Genomic DNA, 23706 nt, shown 5'->3' on the forward strand with positions numbered 1-23706 from the left:
TCCATTCTACCGTGTCGTTCTTGTTGGCATAGGTTCGTCCCACCACGATGGCACGGGCTAAACACATCTGGTCATGAGGGTTGTTAATTCGGACGAGACTCTTTTTGGTGTTGCGAAGGTCGTCCACCAATAACATCTTTTTGCGTCCAGTCCCTTGAGAAGGAGAGACGTGGGTCATGTCCAGTGTGGCTTTACCATCGGTGATGTCAAACTATCATTAGATTGTTGTACGTGTTGAATCTTGTCCATGACTTTGGAAGCGGTCAATTCTGCAGGGGTGCTAAACTCGATCCAAACAGGGGATTTCAAACCGTCGTGCTGTATGGAAAGTCTCAAGCGATCGTCTTCTTTGGGTTGACATTGTCGCTTGAGTGAGGTGAGCAAAGAATCCCACACCCCGGTGATGAACACTTCTGCTTTCTCTAACGGCACTTCAGCCTTGAAATCTTTAAACTTCACCGTGTATTTGTAAGCCGTGGTTCTAAATTTTCTAGAGGAGCGCTTTTCCGTCTCTCGAATGGAATAGTATTTTTCAGGGTTGACTAAGGGCAGTGAACTTGGTTTAGAGGTTTCAAATTCTGGTTCACTCATGTCCTCTTCAAAATCACTGGCATGAATATGTGCCAAGATTTCAGCCCTGGTACGAGGCGATAGATCACGTTTCTGCCTCTTACTTTCTTCTTCTTTCTTCTCAAATGAATAGGATCGTTTCATCTTGAGTGAAAAACGTCAAATGACTCAAGTTTAAACACCATAGACTAATTTATAGTCATGGCAGACCAGCGTATATAAAAGGGTGTGTGTCTTGTCCTTTCACTATTCATTTCACTCTCAAGCCGAGCACAACGATGGAAGAGACTAACCAAATCGAACGTTTCGTCAGAGCTTTGCGAGGGGTCATTAGAAAATTCTCTTCAGACCAGCCCACGGACTACTCTCCTTCCTTTCGAGATAAAAGTCAAGATACTTGCTATATCTGTCAGAAGAAAGGGCATTGGTCTTCAGAGTGTCCAGACCGTCAAAAAAGAAAAAAAAAACAGGGGCTAAAAAAGACAAAAGTCAAGATACCTGTTATTATTGTAAAGAAAAAGGACATTGGTCTCCAGATTGCCCAAAAAAGAAACAAGAGGAATCAGAAGAAAAGAGGAATTCTTCAGAAGAAGAGAGGGATTCTTCAGAGGAAGAGAGGGATTCTTCTGAGGAAGAAAGAAGACAGGTGAATGAAAAGAAACAGGAAAAGAAAAGAAGAAGGGAAGAAAGCGAGGAGGAAGAAGAAGAAGAGGAAAAGAGTGTGACGGTGAAGAAATTCAAAAAACAGTGAGACTAAATAAGGAGAAAGAAGAAGTCAATGAACTTTTAATTAAAGTGTTGTGTTGTGAATTGTGAATTGGATTGTAAAAATGGAGAAAAGAATAAATTAATGATACGAGGTAAGTGTCTTTGAGTTATGATTTTAAAATAAGAACGTACACTCACGCACTCATACACAGACACGTACTATAGGGGTAAAATGGGCTGTTTATTATTTTTTTTTGAGTTATTGGCAATTGAAATTATATTTCTTTTCGAGAAATGTGGGTGGCCCTGAAAAGGGCCTTTTTATTTTGGTGTAGGGGTGAGTTTAAGCAATCAACTTTAACTGCCTTAAGCCTTTGCCACGGCCAAGGCCTACTTCTGGACTGCGTAATGATGATGATGATGATTGGGTTGAAATCACTAAGGGTGGTACGGTAGGCTTAGTCACAGGGTTAACGTGTTTAGCTCGGGAAGGTCGTATTCTCTTCGGTCGTAATAAAGAAGTCTGATACATTAATTTCAGACTTCTTAACTCCGCTAAAATGTCCAACAGTACCGTGACCGTTTGATTTTCACCCTCTTGTTTCTTTGCTGCTACTTCTTCTTGCTGTTGTTGCTGTTGTTTTTTTCTTACCTCTTCTTCTTGCTGCTGTTGCTGTAGGAGAAAAGCTTGTTCCGCTTCCTTTTGTCGTTGTATAAATTTCTCCAATTCTTCTTTCTGTCTCTGTCTAAAATTCTCCACTTGCGGTAATGAAGAAGGTAACGAAGGTTCCGGAACAAATTCTTGCGAGGAGAGAAAATCCACAAAATCCCAATTCACCTCTTCTGAAAGTAAGTCCGGGTTCCCTTGGGCAGTCTCCCCTGCTAGTGCACCCCAATGGATCGTTTTCTGAGTTTCCGTCATGTTGAATCACTGTCGCATAGATTGACTGCACACAAGCGCTAACGAATCTATATAGACCACGTGACGTCACAAACTGTTCTCTTCGGATTGGATGCGAGCTGACTGAATTTTGTAACGCGTGTTCGGATTGGTGAATGAACTCAATCCGTTTCAATCCTACCTCTACCTATAAATAAGCGCAGTTCACTGCATTGATTCACCTGTTCTCGTCGCTTCAAGATGTGGACCACAGTTGAGTCATCCACCCTTGTGTCTTCCATGATGTTTAGAACGGACATGCTCATGTATGTCCGATCCAAGTGGACCGTTGTCCACAGGACAAACACTAGTCTGTGGATACGTAGGATCTACGTAGAAAGACAAGGATGCCTCAAAAGAGTGCTGATTTACGGGCCAACAGTGAGACGCAGCCTAAGGACAAGAAGAAGACCAATGCGGTGCCCTTTATGTTAATGGATACATTAACATAAACCCAAAGGCCCTTTTCAGGGCCAAGCATATTTCTCGAAAAGAGAATGACTTTTCAATTGCCTACCCCTTTTTTAAATTTAAATTTAAATGAAAGCCATGATCCTTTTTTAAATTTTTGACAACAAACCCCCCACACACACACACACACACTTGACCTTATATGGCCATGCTACTTACATCAAAATTTAACGCTCCGTTAGCCTAGTGGTTAGAGCGTCCACCTCGGATGCGGGAGGTCGCGGGTTCGAAATCCTAGCTGAGTCATACCAAAGACTTAGACAAATGGTACTAACAGTTAGTGTTAGGACTAGTCGGCTTGGTGTCAGAATAATGTAACTGGTTGGGACATCGTGCTACATGTCCGCGGCATGATGCCACAATGCTAGACATCACTATAAACTGCCACACTGCAGACATCGTACGAAATGACTGACACATTGTTGTTGTTGTTGTAGGGTTTAACGCCATTTTCAGCACACGATAGGTTATACATGGCGGCCAGTATTAATGGTGAAGGAAGAACCCGGGAAATCCGTGGAAAGAACCACCGACCTTCGAGAAGCCAATGGCAAGTTCTCTCACATACCCACACTGGCCGAATCCGAGACTCGAACCTACGCAGACAGAGGTGAGATCGCAATGATCCGTAACGGAGAGCGCTTTAGACCACTCGGGGCCCACCTGAAACATTGTTAAAGTTACGTTAAAAATCCAAATCACTCTCATACACATCACATTTATTTTCCAATTCCATATTTATAAGTCTGAAGCGTTTTGTTTTATTTGACATCTGTGATTAATATGTGTATTTTTCGGTTCAGAAATTCTTCAGCAACGCGTAAACTTCAAGTCTGTGTGTGAATAATTATCACTTACCTGTTACACAGCCTTGTGAGAAAACAAATGAAATTTGTGTCTTGCTTTTTTGTTGTTATGTTATTTTCTTTTTTTTTCTTCTCAACCTGGACCTCATATCTACTATTAGAATTAACACTTATGAAATTGAAAAGCAACCGCCTTTAAAAATTTAGACTGATGTCATTAGCTTTCATCTATTCCTTAATTTCTAAACATTGAGTGCACTACACTATTTTATCCGTGTTTCTTTGTGTATAAAAAAAATATTCTCAGTGAAATGGGATTTCTAATTGCTACGTCGACCAAATCGAGTAGAGTTACAGTCGCCACGTGCATTTGTTTATAATGAATGTTCCACGTGTCACTCGTAGTAGATTGGTTCATCTAATATAACTATGTATTATAAATTATCTTGTTCTTAAGTTGTATTTGAGAACCAATACGTTAACGTTAAATATTTTTATTTAAATCAACGCGATTTGTGTCACCAATGATTCATATTGTTTAATAAAAACATTAAAATCATTAGTTGTTCGTAATTTTGGACAATTTTTATTTAATTTTATTACCGTTCTTACGACTTGGTGACGTATTTGCGAAGAGTGACTGCATACGATAACATGGCGGAATCCGTGACTGAAGTACCGGTACTTAACGCAACTTTAAATGAAACTGCAAACGCAACGAGTAAACAACCAGCCACACCGGAGGGAATGGCGATTGCATACAGCGGCCTGGTTGTAATGGCATTAATACCGATTTTCTTCGGCTCATTGCGTTCTGTGCGATACCATAAGAAGCAAAAGGTTTGAACCGGACAATAAATAGAAGGGGGGGGGGAGGCTGCATGCGGTACTCAATTATTGTTTTGGGGTTTGTATATGGACTTTTAAATTATATAAGGGACATCTTTGGGTGCATATCTTGTTTTATTACAGAAAACAGACATGACATTTATTTCCTTTGCTTTCTAATCCAAAGGAGCTTTATCGGATGTTATTCCATATGGTGTGATTTTAATGCATGGAAACAATCTGTAATCAGAGCTCCTGAGGTGTTTCTGTCAGCTGTGCTGAACATACCAGTATTGTTTTTTAAAAAAAGTGCATATACTCGAAAGGCTTGAGTTAATACATGTTTTACTAAAAACAAAATTATTTAAAATATGGTATTCAGTAGCCTTTTTAAAAAAATCAAGTAATGTCATTTCAACTTTTGGAATACATATTATAGTATTCGCGTACCCTCTCGTTTGGACCCCCTTACCGATTTAAAAAGCTTAAAGCATCACAGACATAAAGGAAAGGCATAAAACTTTGTCATTTGTTTCAACCATTTATAATTTCTAACCATATTGTCACCAGGGGGTCCCATACATGTAACAGAGCCAGTATTTAAAACCAGCAGATCTACATATTTTGATCAGTAGGTTGGTTTCTAAACCAGTATACTTTTTTATGAGCCTACATTTTATGAATTTTACCAGGATAGAAAACAAAGTAAGTGTATTTATTTACATATGTATTCTCTTCATACTATAATAAAACAGCAAGATTACAATAATAAAAAATACTATATATATATATATATATATATATATATATATATATATATATATATATATATATATATAAAATTCAATGTCATTTTTTTTTTCCTTTGCAACATTCATTGTGATTATTAAGCTTCACACTTAACAAGCTGTCATTAGTTCTCTGGTCCAGATTTTACCTAGAATCACTTTCTATTTTGCGAAAAATGGAGAATGTCCTCTCTGTATAGCATTAGAATGTTGTAAGGAGGGGACAAGAACGCCCAGCATTTAAAGAAGTTGATACTTCATTTTTTCTGTGGATGTGTTTGTGAGGTTGCTAACTGCTCTCCGATACTCTTCCAAGCTATGTATAGGCTAGTCCAATAGATCAACCCAACCCCCCAATCTGTGAGTCTGATGTTACCTGTTCATTAAAATGTGCAATTTTTCTGCATGCAAATGTTTCCAGAACACACCTGAATACACTTTAGACATTTACCAGTAATTAGTTACTGCCATTATTAGCGTGAAATTCTAAATGGCCACAGGACAGACTCAGAGGGTAGTGCTATTCTTCGTGGCTGTACAAATCACTAAACACAAGATTTGCTCTGGAAATATAATGTACATGTTGCCAAAAGAACCCTTCAGCTGATGGTAGCTCCACAGCTGCGAGAAATACTGATAAATGTATTAAATATACACTGATTTATGCAGACAAAATGGGCTGCAGATTTTTTAAGGTTTCAGTGAATAGGCAGTATCAGCCCTGAAACTGCCAGTCAATATTATCATGGGATTGGGGCTGGTTTATCAGCCTATGTTTAGGGAAAAAAAGTTTACTATTGTACTGATTTTAAAATTAGGGTAGGTAGGAGGTTTTTTCTAACATTATGTATTTTAATGATGTGTTTTTATATATGGTTGGTGGATAGGTTTTTTTAACATTATATATGATGATGTTTGTATATATCTATGTGCGTGTGTGTGTTATGTATAGTTGATTTAATTTAAGTGTTTAAGTTTAGATATTTTTTTTATTCCATTACTTGCTATTGTAATGTAACAATTTTTTACTGGAATAGAGTTCAGTTCTAAAGGATTTTTTTTTATTTTTGATGTAAACTGTGTGTGATTTGGATTTTGAACGTAGCTTTAACAATTTTTCAGTCATATTGCTACAATATCTGCAGTGTGGCAGTTTATAGTGATGTCCAGCACTGGGGCATGATGTCCCACCCAGTCACATTATCCTGACACCAGGCTGACCAGTCCTAACACTAACCTTTTAATGCTGAGCACCAAGGGAGGCAGCTGTTAGTACCATTTTTGTAAGTCTTTGATATGACTCGGCCAGGGATCAAACCTACAACCTCCTGCATCCGAGGCAGACACTCTAACCACTAGGCCACCGGAGTGGTTTTGATGTAAACTACTAAATAGAAACATTGTATCCCATGCTGACCTAGTTCCTAACCTTGATTCAGAACCAGTGATACTTTGTAGTAAACAAATTTTTTAAAATATTCTTTCTCAGAGTAAGATTCATAAAGTAGATTCAAGGCCATACTTGGATTATGTGTTAAATAACATGTATCAATTTGGTTTTTCCCGAGAATTGACCCACATTCAGGCATCTGTTTTGCATTGTAGCTAGATTTATTGTTAATGTTTTGAGAAATAGTGAGACATCAGGTGTTTTATATTGTGACCAGTTTTTGGCCTAATAATTTTATTGTCTTCAAATTATTTTAAAGAAAAGTGATTCTTTTCCCTAGAAATGCTAGTACTCTAAATTAATTTTTGGCGTAGACATTTATTAAAATTTACACAGAATTAAAAAAACTGGAATATTATTTTCTGTGATGCAACAAAGAACTGTTGACACATCAATACGATGCTGACAACAGCATATGTCATCACCTTCCATTTTGGATTTCATCAGGATTCAAACTCCGTTTCGTTAGGACTTCTGTTTTTTAATTCTTGGATTATTTTTGGATCTGATTCATTAAACTGTAAGTTCTTTTTCTCATTTTTACCTTGTTTTTCTAGGGAAATAAATTATTTGTTAATTTTACAAAGCTTGTTGTCTTCACTTTTTCTTGTTACTTTTGTAAAATTTTAAACACCTAACAGTCTGTGTGTATATATATATGTATGTGTGTGCATATATATATATATATATATATATATATATATATATATATATATATATAATGTTTTAAAAAAAACTACGTAGCTACTTTAACTTAGAAACTTTTTTCCTAAACATTGGCCGATAAATCAGCCCCAAGCCTGTGGTATTGTCAGAATATTTTTTCTGCATGGTTCATTGTATTTTTTAGACTTTTAAATTTTTGTACATTTGTCTCTTCAACGACGTTGTGTTCTAAAGACAGGTGCAGGACTACAGTTTAATATGTTTTGCTCTATTTGTCTTAAAGAATAGAACTATGGGTGAAGCTCAGAAACGTGCAGCTAAGGACTAAGACGTCACCAGTCAACATGTTAATCTTTCCTCAGTGTGTGAATTCCTGATGGACAAGGGAGATAAGTCAACCCTTATCCTTCAGCCACAAAGTACGAGACATACATGCTCTGAAACAGCTCTGGCACGAAAGTCATCACCACAGGACTCGACTATTTGTGTTGCTAATGCAAGGGAAAGCACTAAGCAAACAACCAAGTTCCCTCTCACACCAGACATACAGACTGGTTACATGGATCAAATATCCCATAACCCGTCCCACCCTGATGATCCTGATGATATCCTTTCCACATGGATGTCCTATTTCTTTTGCTACCTGCCTGGGGCCTTTTACTATGGATCGTGCATACATGCCAACTATTACGCTTTTGGCATAATCATTACGCATTTTTTTTTCACTAAATTACGCCTTATGCATAACTGTATTCTCATTTTTATTAACATCCCATTAATCCCACAGTTCGTATTCTAGAAAAGACGGTATCTATGTAACTACAACATAAGAGTACGTTTGTCCGAAGACTTGAATGCACTTTCCTAACAGTATTATGTTCTATTTACAGCAGTTACCTTATTTCCAAGTAACATGCTGGTTTCTACCTTTGACCTTGGCTACTATTTATAGCAACTGTATGGCATAGGAGACAACAGACTGGTTTTCTGACTTTTTATCTTTGCTCACAGATTCTTTGTTCTAATTCATATCTGGTATAGAACCAGTCTGTAGGTATTTGGTGCTAAAAGTCAAGTCAGTTTTATTCTTGTTGATGTGTGTGTTAGAGGAAAAATATTTTTCAGATAATTTCACAGATAGATTAGGAAAAGACAAAAAACCTTTACAGAGATAAATACATGAATTGCACAATACAACATTCCATTATAGGGCAGCTTCACACCCCTTGCAGGCTACGTGGAAAGGATTTTAATATTGGTCATGGTGGTTAAAACAAAGAAACCGTGAATTAGCTTATTTTACTAACTCCAATACTCAGGTAACTTTTTTACAGCAGAACTTAATTGTGGACACGAATTTTATAAATGCAGAGGCGTTATCTACCCAGTTCTTAATAGAACATGGACTACATCTAGCAGTAGAAGATTACATTGGTCCTTTGTTCAAACAGATATTTTCTGATTCCAAAATTGCAGAAGATATGCATTTGCAAGAACAAATATTGTTAGGTGTTAAGCAGAAGATACTTCACTTAAAATTGCAGAAGCCATGAAAATTGGGCCATTTAGTATTGCAGCAGACAGGAGTAGTGATTATGACAAAAAGTTGTACCCAGTCTGTGTAAGAGACTTTGACAATGAAAAGGGCAAAGTCAGAGTGCTCTTCTTTCATTACCAGATTTCACTGGAGAAAACATTTTTTTATTTGCTTTGAATAAACAAAAGTTGGCTATTTTCCAACAGCTGGAGCATAGCTTATCTTTTCCCACTCCGAATACCTCAGAACATGCATGGGAGTCAGTCTTAAGAATGGCCAGAGTACTGAACAGAGCCACTCAACGCACTTTGGCCAGTGTCATAACTGCAGGTACAGTTTACAATTGGCAGAACATGACTCAGTGCTCTCTGCCTGCACTTCCTGCAGGACTGCCATAGGGCCAAGCTAAAGGCACATCCTTTGTCCTCTAAACCTCTGTTTAACAGCCAGTATGAAGAAGTCCACAAACAAGCCACCAACGAGACCAATTTCCCTGCACCGCAACCACAGCGCCAATACAGGGATAGTATGGGAAATCAACAAAAGGAATCGAGTGCCACACATAGGACACAAACGTCTGAAAACTGTCTTATCCATGCTCTGCCCTTGTGAAAGTCACAGTTCTTGCAAACCAAAGCACATAAAGCTCAGAGAGGGTTCCTACGTTTGTCCCAATGTTTCTCCGGGGTTTTCTTCCAGACTTATCTTGATCTCAAAGGCAAACAAGACTCTGCATACGATCATATACCTAAATGCCCTCAATTCATTCACGCCCGTTGGTTCTCAGTAGAAACACCATGGCACATTTGAATGCCATCTAGTCGTCCAAGTGAGAGACTTTGCTGTCTGTTGTGGACTTTAAGGACGCATACCTTCATATCCCTATTCACAATGCTTCCAGGACATTCCTGCAATTAGTGTACACTGTACACTAATTCAGGGCACTATTACAGTATTAAACCTCTACCTTGCATAAGTGCTTCTGAATGCCTCTACTGCATTTCAGTTAAAGTGCCTTTGGACACATAGGTCCAATTCACATACATGGCATTTAGATGCGAGCACCATCTGCATTTCAATACCGGCAGTAAAACATCAGTTGTTTTGAGCTGGTTTTTGTTGAGCCACCTTTGTGAAAACTCGCAATTAGAAACTACAGTCATTGAGGTACATAATCTGATGAAAATCAGATCCCCACAGTCCTACATGAAGATCTCACAGCAGCCACTTAGGGGTCATGTTTTGGTGACCTATATTATTATCTGAATCCCTAATTTTATAAGCCAATCATATCTAGTCTTTATATCTTTGCATTTGGGAGACTGAGCAGTGTTGCCGAAAATTCAGGAATTCTCTAAACTCGTTTTCCCCACAATTGATAGTATCTGTGAAACGAAGCTCTTTATTTTTATGAAGTACTCAATTCCTTTGGTTGCTATGTTATCTTCAATTAGTTATGATTGAGTAGGTTAATTCAAGTTAGTTTATTTAGATTACATACACAATAATATTTATACCCATGTTCAATTGATCAACTGAAATGAGTTACCCGACATACGACCAAGGCTGATGGTTCTTCAGCATGTGGGATTTGCATGTCTTTTAACTTTTTATTCCACCTTCTCTATTTGATTCAAAAGACGTAATTAACGTGATAATAGAAAATGATGTCTGCTTTTTATTTAGTGCAGCAATACAGCAAATCCTTTTGCTAGTCCAATATTAAAACACTGTGGGCACTTAATTAGGTTCTCAAAGAAATGTTCGCGGACATAGCTGTTGCAGTAGATTGACATATTTTGTTTAATTACATGAGGACACTTGGCATTTATAATGATTACACTTAAAAGGAACTAAAAGATAGACCTAGAACACAAATTTCAATTGATAATTTTTTTATTATTGGTATTTATTAAAGTACATGTACTGCCTTCACTAGGCGTGACATGTTCATTTATCGAAATTTCCTTGAATATCGTTAATTGAGGTGTACTAAGAATGTCTTTTGGAAAGAAAATATAACAAATTATATGACTTCTTATTAAAACTTGATATTTCATAATGTTGATTAAAATTTTCATGTCCTATCTACCGTTTTCAACGATAAAATGAGCAACATATCAAAGTTTCCATTACCAATTTTTATTGCAATTTTCTTCAAGTTCAACAAATAGGACTCAATTTTTTGGGTTTGTATATATATAGCGTGCTGCTGTAAATTTCACAGGCAGACCTATTCACACCGTCATTTTGGTAACGTGTTTTGTTTATAGCATACTGCACCCTGACTATGGCACATGTATATTGACAGCCTACATCCTATAAGGTAACAGGTTAAGTATGTTAATAAATTAGTACATGTTTAGAATTTAACATAAATTTCATTTTAGTCCAAAGGACTGATAAATTGAGAAATTTACTAGTCCTGCTAGGTCTCCACTAGTCCTCACAAAGTAATGTCAGACGAATAGAAATTAATCAACCCTTTGGTTTTTAAATATCACTGTCATACATAATACAGAATGACAAATGTTCCTTTTAAACAAATTCTGTACACCAGTCACACAACATAGTATTGTACTCCTCATCACGAATCAGCCATTCTGTTTTGTCGTTGTCTGCTGAAATGGTCATTTAGCATTTCCCTATCATAAGCAGTATTCTTTTCTTTGATGTCATTCTCATTTAAATTTTGCTTTTTTTGGGGTGGCTTAACATAATCTAAATTATGCTGGATTTTTCTTGATAACAGCTTTACTGGTTTGTTTAAGAAAGCAGGATATGGAACCTTCTTTTGAAATACAACAAATAAATTCCATATTGTTCAACCCTCAGGGGTGGGGTGGGGTGGGGGTCATTTGAATTTCAGTGAGATCTTGTACATTATCTGATCATTAAGATTTTTAAAATATTAAGTTTGATGGTATAAACAAGTGCCCTTTGTGGTTAGTGCATCCAACTCGGATGCAGGAGGTCATGGGGTCGAAACCCGGCTGAGTCATACCAAAGACTTATAAAAATGTACTAGCAGCTGTCTCGCTTGGCACTCAGCATTACAAGGTTAGTGTTAGGACTGGTCGGCCTGGTGTCAGGATAATGTGACTGGGTGGGACATCGTGCTACATGTCTGCAGCATGATGTCCCAGTGCTAGACATCACTATAAATTGTCACACTGCAGATACTGTAGTAATATGACTTAATTGTTTTTAAAGCTATGCAAAAAATAAAAAGCACACACTCAAGGTGGTCACATGAATCTTTACTAGCCATTAGAGTATTACAGTTATTAAAACTACTAGTCCAAATTGGAAATTTACTAGCATCATGGTAGCAGATTGCGACTAATTGAATATAATAATAGTTGAGTTTTGACCATCCTGCATTTTCAACAATTCTTGTGCATCCTGTATTGTAACCATGTTTCAGGTGGTCTGTAAATAATGAATATAAAGAGAAAAATTAATTTAATTGCTAGCTTAGCTAATTCATCTGTGAAATGACACCCTACAGATCTCTTGTGTTGTACATTCACCGTTTTTTAAAAATAACTTTTATTATTTTTGCATGTATGGGTCTAGTTTTGCAGTTTGAAAACATTTAATCATTTGAGACAGAATTTAATATAAATTAGTTGATTAAAGTTCAGTCCGTTTATAATGATGCTTTGATTGCAGCTGCATGAGAAATGTTAAATATTTCTTTTATATAAACATTACCATGACAAAGTAATACATCATGAGTTTGAGAAGTTAATGTTAATTAGGCATAAAGGCTATCCTTTTTTAATTAGGTTATTTTCTCTTTTTTTTTATAGGACTCTGGTGAGAAACCTGAGACTATGTCCAGCAAAGATGCAGCTATGTTTCCAATCATAGCAAGCTGCACGTTGTTTGGAATCTACCTTGTGTTCCAGGTACTGTATTATTTATACATCTTGTTCTTGTCAAAACATACAATAATAAATGTGTCAGAATATATTTCCATTTCATGTACAATAAAATCTGGGTAATCAGTTTTAAATACTGTAAATAATAATTTTTGTGAGTGTAAAGTTTGTCTTTTTTTCACAAGCAAAGTAATTTTCACAAAAATTTAACACTGGCTTAAATTATGTAGTAGACATGGAGATATAAAACAAAAACATGTACATGAATACAGTTGTCAAAAATGAAATACTTGGGTAACATATTAGTGACCACCATTTTATATGTTCCATGTTATATTAAGGCAGCAATACAATATCCATGAGTGAATAGGTGGATGTTACTATAAAGAAATGTTCAGATTGGTGTTTTCTTTGTAACTTTATATGAACCTCCCTCATTGGTGGCAACCATTCATATTACTGTGTATTCTTGTGTGCAAGTGGACCAACAGCAAACAGCTCTGACCCTGGTTAGCCATTGCATAGTGCAGTCACAGATGTTCTACTTGATTACTCCAAACAAACTTCATAGACCCAGTTTGGCCAGCACATTAGGCAACAGCAGATCAGGGTCTGTTCAGTTTGCAGTTTTAGTATTTCCATGTGATCGAATCAAAAGACTACACTACACTTTATCTGTCTTTACTTGTCATGGTATGCAAACATGTATCCCTTTTAACGATGTAGAGTAAAGCAACCACTTTTACATGCAGGCTGTTTGAAGTACTATTTTTTATTTTCTGGTATTTTCATATTAATTTCTGCAGTATATAATTGTACCAAATTGGAGGGTGATCATATGTAGACTTTATTCAGCTGCAAGAAATGTATCATTTTGTGAATAATTTGTAGAGATTGTAGAAACTGATTTTATTGTGTTAGAAAACTTTTGTTAAAAAAGTATTTTCAGGTTTCTTTAATGAATTTCATGCTATATGTTGATTCAGTGTCACCTGGTGATTTTTCTACCCACCAAGTCACATGGCCAAGTGAGTTTATTGCATTTGTTTTGTGATCCATCACTTGTTGCAGAGATGTGACCAGTTGTGTGAATTGCACATGAAATTTTTACGCATGGAGACCAGTGATGTGTGAGAACTTCCACAAAATATAGTTTAGTCATGCATATGGAAATGTACTCCATGCAGTATACAATTTTATTAGCCATTCACCTTTAAAGTGCTTGTTATGACACAAGTCACACTGGTAGAGGCATTGTAATGCTTGTTGCAGTGTCTTTTTTTTTTGTAACTGTTTACACATCTGGGTTCTTTGGCTTGATACAAGTGTTTGTTAAACTAAATTTCATTGGTGTATTGTGTCCTGGAACAAGCATTATGTTGTAGTTTGAACCTTGTAGTTAGGAAGTTTTACAAATGCACATTTATATTATGAGCTAACTAGAAAATGCAAATGGCTGATTCCCAGTGTGGTTCATCTTAAATGATGATTTAATTATACAAATGCTGGTTGATGATAGTAATGCGTGCAATTTATTTATAAAGTTAGTAGTATATCAGATTATTGGACCAATGGTGTTAAATACAAGTCCGATGTATATGCTGGAAGGATAAAAACAGACAGCGTGCTGGTGAATCCCTCATTTCTGCAGTATTTTGAAATTAAATCTAGAAAGGCAGACTAACAAGCCAAATTTTAGTTTCTTTTCTCAAACAGTTTAGCCCTGCAGGATCTTGTGCTACAAAAATATATAGTACCAGTGTAATTGTTAAGATAAATTTAATAAATAGAATTCTAAAAATGAAATTAAGAGGTAAAGATGTTTATTTGATCAAAGTACCGCTGTCTGAACAAGTAAACTGCAACATGAATAGACTTAAAATCATAATGTAGCGTTATGGAACAGATAGTAAATTTGGCAAGTAAATCACTGATTCAGGAAAGTAAAACTTTGGTAGAGCTTAAGTTAGTGAAACATCTTATTTTGGAGCAGACTTTTCCAAAAGACAATCCATGTGAGGTGTAGAAAGTAGTACATAACAACCATAAAGAAGAGTTTTCAAACTTGTTCCAGCTGGCTAAGCTAGCTATGTATATGCCCCTTTAGAGAGCAGACTGTGAAAGGGGGTCTTCAGCACAGAACAGTAGTCATACTCAGTTAAAGAAGAGATTAAGCTAAGAAGCATTGACAGAATAATGCTTATACAGCTAGAGATGACATCTGTTAAAGATTCTAATCTCAGTATGGCTGTAGTAGAGTGTAGCAGGAAGAAAGAAATGTATATTGAACTGTTGCCTTTTTCCTCCTACCCTTCCTTTTTGCTCTACTCCCATCTTATTTTTTTTTTGACAAGCGGGGAGCTATCCCCTTTAGATAAAATCTTAGTAGCATCTCTATTGTTGCCGGAAATTATTTTTGTGACAAGGTGGGAGCTGTCCCTTTTAGATAAAATCTTAGCAGCATCTCTGTTGTTGCAGGACATGAATCATCCATTCACATGCAGTTATTATTTATAACGTTTTCCAAAACAAATGCTTGACCTGTCTCCATTAGTTTACCAGATGCATTCTGTTATCAGGGTCTTTTAAATTTATTCAAGTGATGCCAATTCATCATCTTAAATGACCACCACTGCTAAAATTATGGAAACCTTTTAAAAGCTTCTCAAGATCTTATCAACAGAATTTGGACAATTTTTTAAGAAAGTTTCCAGGTATGAAGGTCTTTTTAGCTCTACTGGTCTATGACCAGTAGAGCTTTATGGGGCCATCTGTCCTCTCTCCATTAGCACAAGTTTGTTATTATTAATCCCCCCTAAACAGCATGTAACTTTATGCTTATCTGTTAAATATGGCTATCAGTAAACCAACCTGATGCATAACATATCATATAACCAATTCTCTTCAACTTAGGCTAATTCCTATTGAAGCTATATGGAGGTCATATTTTAAGAATAGAATTAAGAAACACAAATCCTATGAAACAGTCTAATTAAGTAAAGGTGTGGAAATATATAATTTACTTGGAACAGCTAATGTATTACTGATTACAGTTCAGTTACATGGCTACCAATTTTGTAAACTTTTACAGGCAGTAAACTAAACTAAGCTCTTTACACATGTAAACATTGCAGAGTTACTTGTCAGTTCAGTCTTACTGCTATTGATACTGAATGGATAGTTGTATTCATATGAAGCTTTCTCCAAAAGACTTACAATGTCTATTTGGTCCTAAATGAAGATAGTGCCAATCTTACATTCAGTATGGCTGCCACATCAGCCAATTGAAAATCTTGATATTGCTCAAAGATAGTTTCAATACTCGGCAGTTAAAAAGAAGGAAAGGTCATATCTTGAATCCCTTGAAATTTATTTTATTGAGTAGAGTATCAGTCATTTCAAAGGAACCCGAGATGTAGATGACAGTTTTCATCTTGTTCTTAACATATTTGTCCAGAGCATAATAATTACTGCTCATATTGCAAAGCAACAGCATTCTTTAAAAACCTAATTCATACGATTAAAAAATTTACTGTCATTCTCATTTCAGATAATCTCCAAGGAATACATCAATCTGCTTCTTGCAGTGTATTTTTTCATATTGGGTGTATTGGCTTTGGCTCACATCACAAGGTAAGCTTAAGCTTTACACTGATACTTAGGATTCTGTGAATTCTGACATTTATTTGTTTTTATCAGTTATCGTGGTATTGTTGGAAAATGGTGTTTTGATAATAAATTATTGATTTGTGAAGAGTATGATTATTTCTTTGGAAGATTTTTCATAGTTTTTTAAATGTGGGGTTTACAGGAAATTCATGAAAGTTGGAACCCAACGCAAAAAATATGAATCTATCGTAATGCATGCTTACTTGCCATGCTGTTCCCACATTTCTCACGGAAAATAAGCAATCAGATCACCACAGTCTTACATGGAGATCTGATGGACACAAATATGAGGGTCATGTTCTGTTGACCATGTGGTTAACCAATCAAATCATAACTTTCACATTTCTGAAAGTTGCACAGGTCATTTGAAACGTAATCATTATTAATGATAAATCTCTCTGATACAAATTTGCAACACTTTATCTGATAGGATACTGAAAACAAGTTGACTGAAAATTCCAAAGGTCACCAGAACATGGACTTATATGAGTGTCTGTCAGATCTCCAAGCAGGACCATGTAGATCTGATTTTAATCAGATTGGGAAGGGGAGAGAATTGTGGAATTATGTGATTGTGTAAGTATGTGTGTTTACCTTGATGTACTTCCTCCCACAGTATTTAAGAAAGAGACTCGCAGAAGATTAATTCGGGTGCAGATCTAGACAAAATTCAATAATCAATTTGATATTTTACTCCTTGATTTGAAACTAATTGTTTTTTTTGGAGGGGGTGTTGACCTTTCATCCTAAAGCCCTCAGCTTGATTTCGTGGAACCTGTATCAGCATCACAGCAGGCCACCTTTGGTCAATAGCTATGTAACAATGTGGGTTACTCGGCTTGTGCTAGTTTTGTGGGAGTGAAAACAGTATTCATGCATAGACCATATGCTAACCCTAGCCCATATTTCACAAAACCAGAAGCTGCATAACGTATGTTAGGACATAGGAGACAGAGTCAACTCAACCCTGACTGTATAGCAAAATGAGCTTATGGGATGCCCAGCATGCATAGCCTATGGTTTGTCTGTCAACATTTGCTGTTTGTAGCTCTTATCAAACTCCACTGGACCAGTTTCAACCAGACTTTGCAGAGAGCATTGTGGCATGACAGTATTTCAAACTTGTATAATGATGCCAGCCTGTCATGAAAAATCGCCACTGTTACTGAAAAATATAAAAGAACAACATTGAAATTGTCCCAAAGAAGTTCACCAGACTTTAATAGGCAGGAAGGCATTTTAGATTTATACAAAAGATGCCATTCAGCCATGAAATGTGGCCACAGTTACAAAACATAGAAAAACCTTCAAATAACTTTTTACTAGACACAGAAGAGAATTTGATAAATCTTACAGCATGATAGCCATTTAAGCTTATACAGATCATGCTGATCTGCCATTAGATATGGCCAAAATTAGTAAACTTAGAAAACTGTTATATGACTTCTTATAAACCACTGAATCAATTTGATATGAAGTCATTCAGCTTTGTACAGAATGTACCAGTCCACTGTCAAACATATCTATCATTACTAATTACAAAAAATAACTAAAAATTACATGTCAGCATCTTCTCAACTGACTGCTGAAGAGAAACTGACAGTCATGGCAAGAAGTCTTTTTAAGTTTGCTGAAATTATGCTGATCCATTATTCATTATTGCCATTGTTATTAGAAACATCTTAATGATTGCTGCTCAAGATCCAGTGAGCAGAAATTTCACAGAAAACGTTGGCGTAATACTTTTAACTTTGACTGATGATGCTGATCCACCATCCAATATGGCCACCATTACTAAAACGTATTTAACAAAACAAAAATAAGTGTCAGAAAGCATCATTCTGACCCATATTTCTTGGCCAACTGTACTTTGCATTTGAAGTAGATGTCACTCCGGTGAGCAATCTACCACTTGAGCCTCTTTTCTTATACATGTAACATAATTTTTGTAGTGATTCATAGGTCACTGTCGGGGTGTGTATCAGTGTTGATGGGGGTACCGGTAATATGTAATAACAATTGGCAATCACAAAGCTATCATTGTTGCCCAAGTTTTAGTTTGTTTTATAGCACTTATTTTTGTACCTCTTTTTTGATTAAAGTCTTAATTTATAATATAGGCAATGTTTATTGTATTGTAGTCCTGTTCTGTACCAGTTTATTCCTGATAAGTCTTAATTAATGATATAGGCAATGTTTATTGTATTTTAGTCCTGTTCTGTCTCTGTTTATTCCTGACAAGTCTTAATTTATATACCGCTCCGGTGGCCTAGTGGTTAGAGCATCCGCTTCAGATGCGGGAGGTCGTGGGTTCGATCCCCAACCGAGTCATACCAAAGACTTACAAAAATGGTGCTAACAGCTGCCTCGCTTGGCGCTCAGTATTAAGAGGTTAGTGTTAGGATTGGTCGGCCTGGTGTCAGAATAATGTGACTGGGTGGGACATCATGCTACATGTCTGCGGCATGATGCCCCAGTGCTAGATATCACTATAAACTGGCTCATTGCAGACATCATAGCAGTATGCCTGAAAAAATGTTAAAACTACGTTAAAAATCTAAATCACTCACTTAATTTATAATATAGGCAATGTTTATTTTATTGCAGTCCTGTTCTGTCTCAGTTTATTCCTCCAATATTCCCCAACATGGAATATCATCTTATATTCACTCAAGGCAAGGGAGACAAGAAGGAAGGTATGTGATTTGTTATAGCTTTCATGACTCCTTTTTAATGTCTCATATGCATAGTAATGTTTACATTTTTACTTTTAGCTCTTTTTAATCATAATTTAAAAAAATTATGATGCAAGATGTTAACCCAAAGTTTCAGTTAGTTTATCAGCTGTTAGTTTGAAAATTTTATTCAGGCAAGTGTGAGATTAGTAAATCAAAGATTTTCTTCAAAGCTTGGTTGTTTTAGCTAACAATTTCAGAATATTTGGATATTTTTTCTCCTACAATCTAGTTTAATATATTATATTGTACTACATTTCACTGAACTGCAACATGCAACTTTAGATAATAGTTTATCAGATTTTGATTTTAAAAAATTTCATGCCTTTTTTATCTTGTTCCAGAATTGATGAATTGGGAGTTTGATAGAAAAGACCTCCTCTGTCTTGCTGCCTGTGGTGTAGTGGGCGTATGGTATCTTGCCAAAAAGGTAAAATCATTCTTTTACGTAAAAAAATTAACGTTAAGTACCTGTTAGATTTCAGGCTAGTAACTAATGAAACAAATAGTAAAAACCCTTAAAAACTTTCTGCTTTGAAAATTGATAGTTTGACCCAACATTATTGTCTAGAGCACTCTCTGTTACGGATCCCTGCCATCTCACCTCAGTCTGTGTGGGTTCAAGTATCGGATTTGGCCAATGTGGGTATGTGAGAAAGCTTGCCAGTAGCTTGTGGGTTGGTGGTTCTTTCCAGAGTTTTCCTGGGTTCTTCCTCCACCATTATTACTGACCTCCATATATAACCTATCGTGTGCTGGAAATTGGCATTAAACCCTACAACAACAACAACAATAATATTGATGTGGTAAAAATGCAGACTTATATAAAAGAAAACTTGTTTGTAGTAAAATTACTGACATAAACACATTATAAGAAAATGAAAGTAAATGATGTTATATCAAATTAGATTGCTATGAATTTTTCAAATATTAAATTTCAGTGGCAGGTCTAAAGTTGAAGTAGATGAAGACTGAGTTCTGACAGGTCTTTTGTACTATTGAAAATAGTCCTGAGCTTTTTAGCTCACCTTGTTGAAAATAGTCTTGTGCTTTTTAACTCACCCTGTAAGGCAGTTGTCATTTTCAGCTTCTTAAAAACACAAACCAATTTCAGATTATATTGGCAGAAAGCACATACATGCCAACCATTACACTTTTGGCTTAATTACTCTTTTTTTTCCGCCAAATTATGTTTTACTCTAGACTGTATATGGATATGCTTGTTTGTTACAATAAAAAATAAAGCAGTTAGAGGTTTTTTTTTTTTTTCATTTTTATTATCATCTCTTTAATTCCACATAAATAAATTGAGACTATTCTTAAAAATTTGACTGCTGCGTAAGAATAGTGTAAGAGTACTCTTATTATTTGCTATTTATAACAACTGTACATGACTCATTGCCAAAACTGGTTTCTTCAAATGTGAACTTTGCCTAACATTAATTGTATTGATAAGATAATGAGCTGTGGATGTTATATTATGGAAAATGTTTTAGCAGATAGATCTTTTTAAGCTTCAAAACATGCCAGATCAGAAAAAGGACAAATCAGCACTGCTTTACAAACTTTAAAAGAAGGATATGAGAGTAAACCCGGGGGGGGGGGGAGATGCATTAAGAACTGGGCTGTTTAATGAATGAATCCTCATTTTACAATCATGTCGGTAATAATGTTAATAACGTGCTTTTTCTAATGAAGTTGTTCGTTATTCTGTTTAACAATTATTTTCAAAATATCCAACATATGAAAGATCGTTCCAACTGGTTTGAACAACCATCACTTGTACATGAAAAATCTGTGTATTACATCACTGCTTTTTGTTTTCTTGATGAGTCTGGTTCCCGTAGTGGTGTTTAATAATATCCTGCCAAATCGGGAGTCCACAAGCAGGGAACTAGACTAACTCTTAATACACCACCAAACAAGATTCCTTTTTTTTCTTTCAAAAACACACGACATTTATTTTGTGACATGTCTGTGTCGAAACTAAATTTTTGCTTTTATCTTGTAACACCAGAATGAGTCATGTCCAGTATTTGGAAAACCTATTTGATTAGCTGATGAGATGAGGTGATACGAAATATCATTATGATCACAAGATTTCATCATGTTTCTTGTAAATATTGGCTGATTGAGACAGGGCTCCTGCATTTGCAGGCGTTAAAAAAAAAAAAAAAACGATGTTTAATGATATCCATTTCATTTTACAATAAATGTTTTGGCTTGATTAATGATCACAGAAAGTATATTTAGATATGCTTTTGGGTAGCAAGAAATGCTTTATTAGTTTTTTTCTTGTACAGAATTTGAAGTATTAGTGACAGCAATCAGTGAAATATTTTACCAGACCTTTTGTATGTCGAAGACATTTTGGAGATACCTGATCAAACAAGACTATCCCAATCCTCAAATGTATGTACAACTTGTAAAACTGTCAGTTTGGGCAAAAACTATGACAAATGAAACCAAACAAGATAATGAAGTAAAAATGGTCTCAAAATTTAAATATCTGTATCTTGTTATATGCAACATTTGGGCTACTTGAATGAAATTTAATTTTCCCAAAAACTGGTTGCATTTGTCTATGCTAGTTGTGAAACGAAATCAATGTTCTCTGTTTACTTGTTGCTTATATTCAATAAATGACTCTTTGAGCACAAAAAATGTTAATTATTGTAACATATTTTGTGTTTTTTTTCAGCATTGGATAGCCAATAACCTATTTGGTCTGGCTTTTGCCCTGAATGGTGTCGAATTCCTCTCCCTGAACAGTGTCAGCACAGGCTGTATCCTGCTGGGAGGACTTTTTATCTATGACATCTTTTGGGTACGTCTCAATATCAGTAGGCAGAACTATCACCATTCCACTTAGTAATAATGATCATGAACCAATACTTTGACTGCATTGATAATGGGGGGAGGGTTATAGGTAAAAGAGTTTTAGTTAAGAGGAATCTTTTGATATGTTGTGTACATTTTTATGTTTAATGTTAATGTGTGGATTTATAGATCTAGACTTTATAACAAATTTATGCATATCCTGTGTATTTATTGATCTAGACTTTTCTAATTTGCTCTATTTCAAAGAAAGAGATTTACTCTTTATCTTGATTTGTACAACCGTGAATTAGAGTGGTTGCCTTCAAACCTTTTTGTAAAAGGTAGTTTTATCCTTGAAAAGTCCTTGGATTTGCTGAAAAACTCACTGAATTTTTTCTAAAGCTCTTTGAAATTATCCAAAGGAATGCAAACTGTTTAAACTGAACAAAATATATCACTTCCTTAATTTCAAAGATATATATCACACCTTTTCCAATAATAATGTATAAATTTATGAAATGAATTAAAATGAAGGGATTATACGAAATACAACACTGGTAGTTACCAGATGGAGTAACATATTCATTAGTGGTACACTAATTTGATGGTTTCATTCTTCTACTTTTGTAACTGTTTACACTGTGATCAGAGTCAGATATGGAGAAAGTTACACTTCTGTAAGAAAGAATACAACTTGCTGTGGCTGTGTGAAGTATGTCTGTGAATGAGATGCATTGTATATCTCCAAAACATTTTACAACAACAGAGGTTTCTGGAAACTCATCATCATTCCCTGTGAGTACAAAACCCCAGTCATCACTGCTGAATGAGCTTGTTGGTACAAAATACATTCTGCCTGGTGAAGAGAGTAGACAATTATGCAAGATAATGTAAACAGAGCAGATGTGTATCTGTACATCGGAAAAAAAGTATTTGGTAATTAACAGAGATGTGACTGATTTAACTAATCCGAAAGGGTGAAGTCTGCAGTCAAATATAAAAAGATGCTAATTCATGACAAGTAAAGGTGATGTTCCATACATATGTTACAGTTTCATCTTGTAAATGAAAACCCTTAAATACTGCTTCAGTAGAAGTTATTTCAAAATATAAATATCCAGTATGCAATCCAGTTGATTGAATAGTAAGTGAGCTTGGAATGTCTGAAAATTGAAAATATCATGAACATAAAGCATTTGATAAGGGGCATATAAATTGGTCATGAACGTCAAGTCTTCAGTAATGGGCATATATATTTAGTTCTAGAAGAGCGTATGGGATGGTCTGTTGTCAGATCATCTGTCCATCCATTAGAACAATTTTGCGATCATCTGCACCACCTAAGTTACTTGGAGGATTGCCATGAAACTTCACTCCACATTCATGTCAAGAACTGGTTGGTTAATGGGGCATCTCAGGCATTTGGTAAGGCTGCCACAATGGCCACCTTGCTGGTCTGACCACCAGTATGGTTGCTGTCGTGGTCTTCATCAGCAAGGTGTTTTAACCAAACAACTGGTGATTTCTGGTTGGTCATAAATGAAAATGGAGCCAATCTGACTTCCAATATGTCCACCACACTGCTACCTTAAAAGTCTTAAAACTTTTTGGACAATAGAATATCAGTTCCATTAATGCATACTTTCTATGATGCATAGTTAATTTTATAGACAGAGTTTTTAGTTGTGATTATCACTTGCATTCTGAATCAGAATCTAAAAAAGAATGGAATCTTGGACTGATATATAATTCTTGGCTCATACTATTCCTATTTATTTTCATGAAAAAGCCACTTACCATTACTCATCACTAAAAATATTTCTGTCAACCA

General features: G+C 35.7%; 1 protein-coding gene across 1 annotated transcript in view; it reads left to right on the forward strand.

Annotated features, from left to right (window-relative positions):
• Nucleotides 1–4123: 4123 nt before the first annotated feature.
• LOC149807879 (signal peptide peptidase-like) overlaps nucleotides 4124–23706 on the forward strand; it is a 37531-nt gene continuing 17948 nt past the window's right edge. The window contains exons 1-6 of the mRNA XM_089971540.1: nucleotides 4124–4335; nucleotides 12580–12678; nucleotides 16202–16284; nucleotides 18928–19016; nucleotides 19400–19485; nucleotides 21757–21882. Coding sequence (XP_089827666.1) covers nucleotides 4150–4335; nucleotides 12580–12678; nucleotides 16202–16284; nucleotides 18928–19016; nucleotides 19400–19485; nucleotides 21757–21882 — 669 coding nt within the window. The 5' untranslated portion in view covers nucleotides 4124–4149. The remainder of the gene's footprint in view (nucleotides 4336–12579; nucleotides 12679–16201; nucleotides 16285–18927; nucleotides 19017–19399; nucleotides 19486–21756; nucleotides 21883–23706) is intronic.

This window comes from Sinohyriopsis cumingii, chromosome 1, assembly GCF_028554795.1.
Source record: "Sinohyriopsis cumingii isolate HCF-2022 chromosome 1, ASM2855479v2, whole genome shotgun sequence".
Classification (NCBI taxonomy): domain Eukaryota; kingdom Metazoa; phylum Mollusca; class Bivalvia; order Unionida; family Unionidae; genus Sinohyriopsis; species Sinohyriopsis cumingii.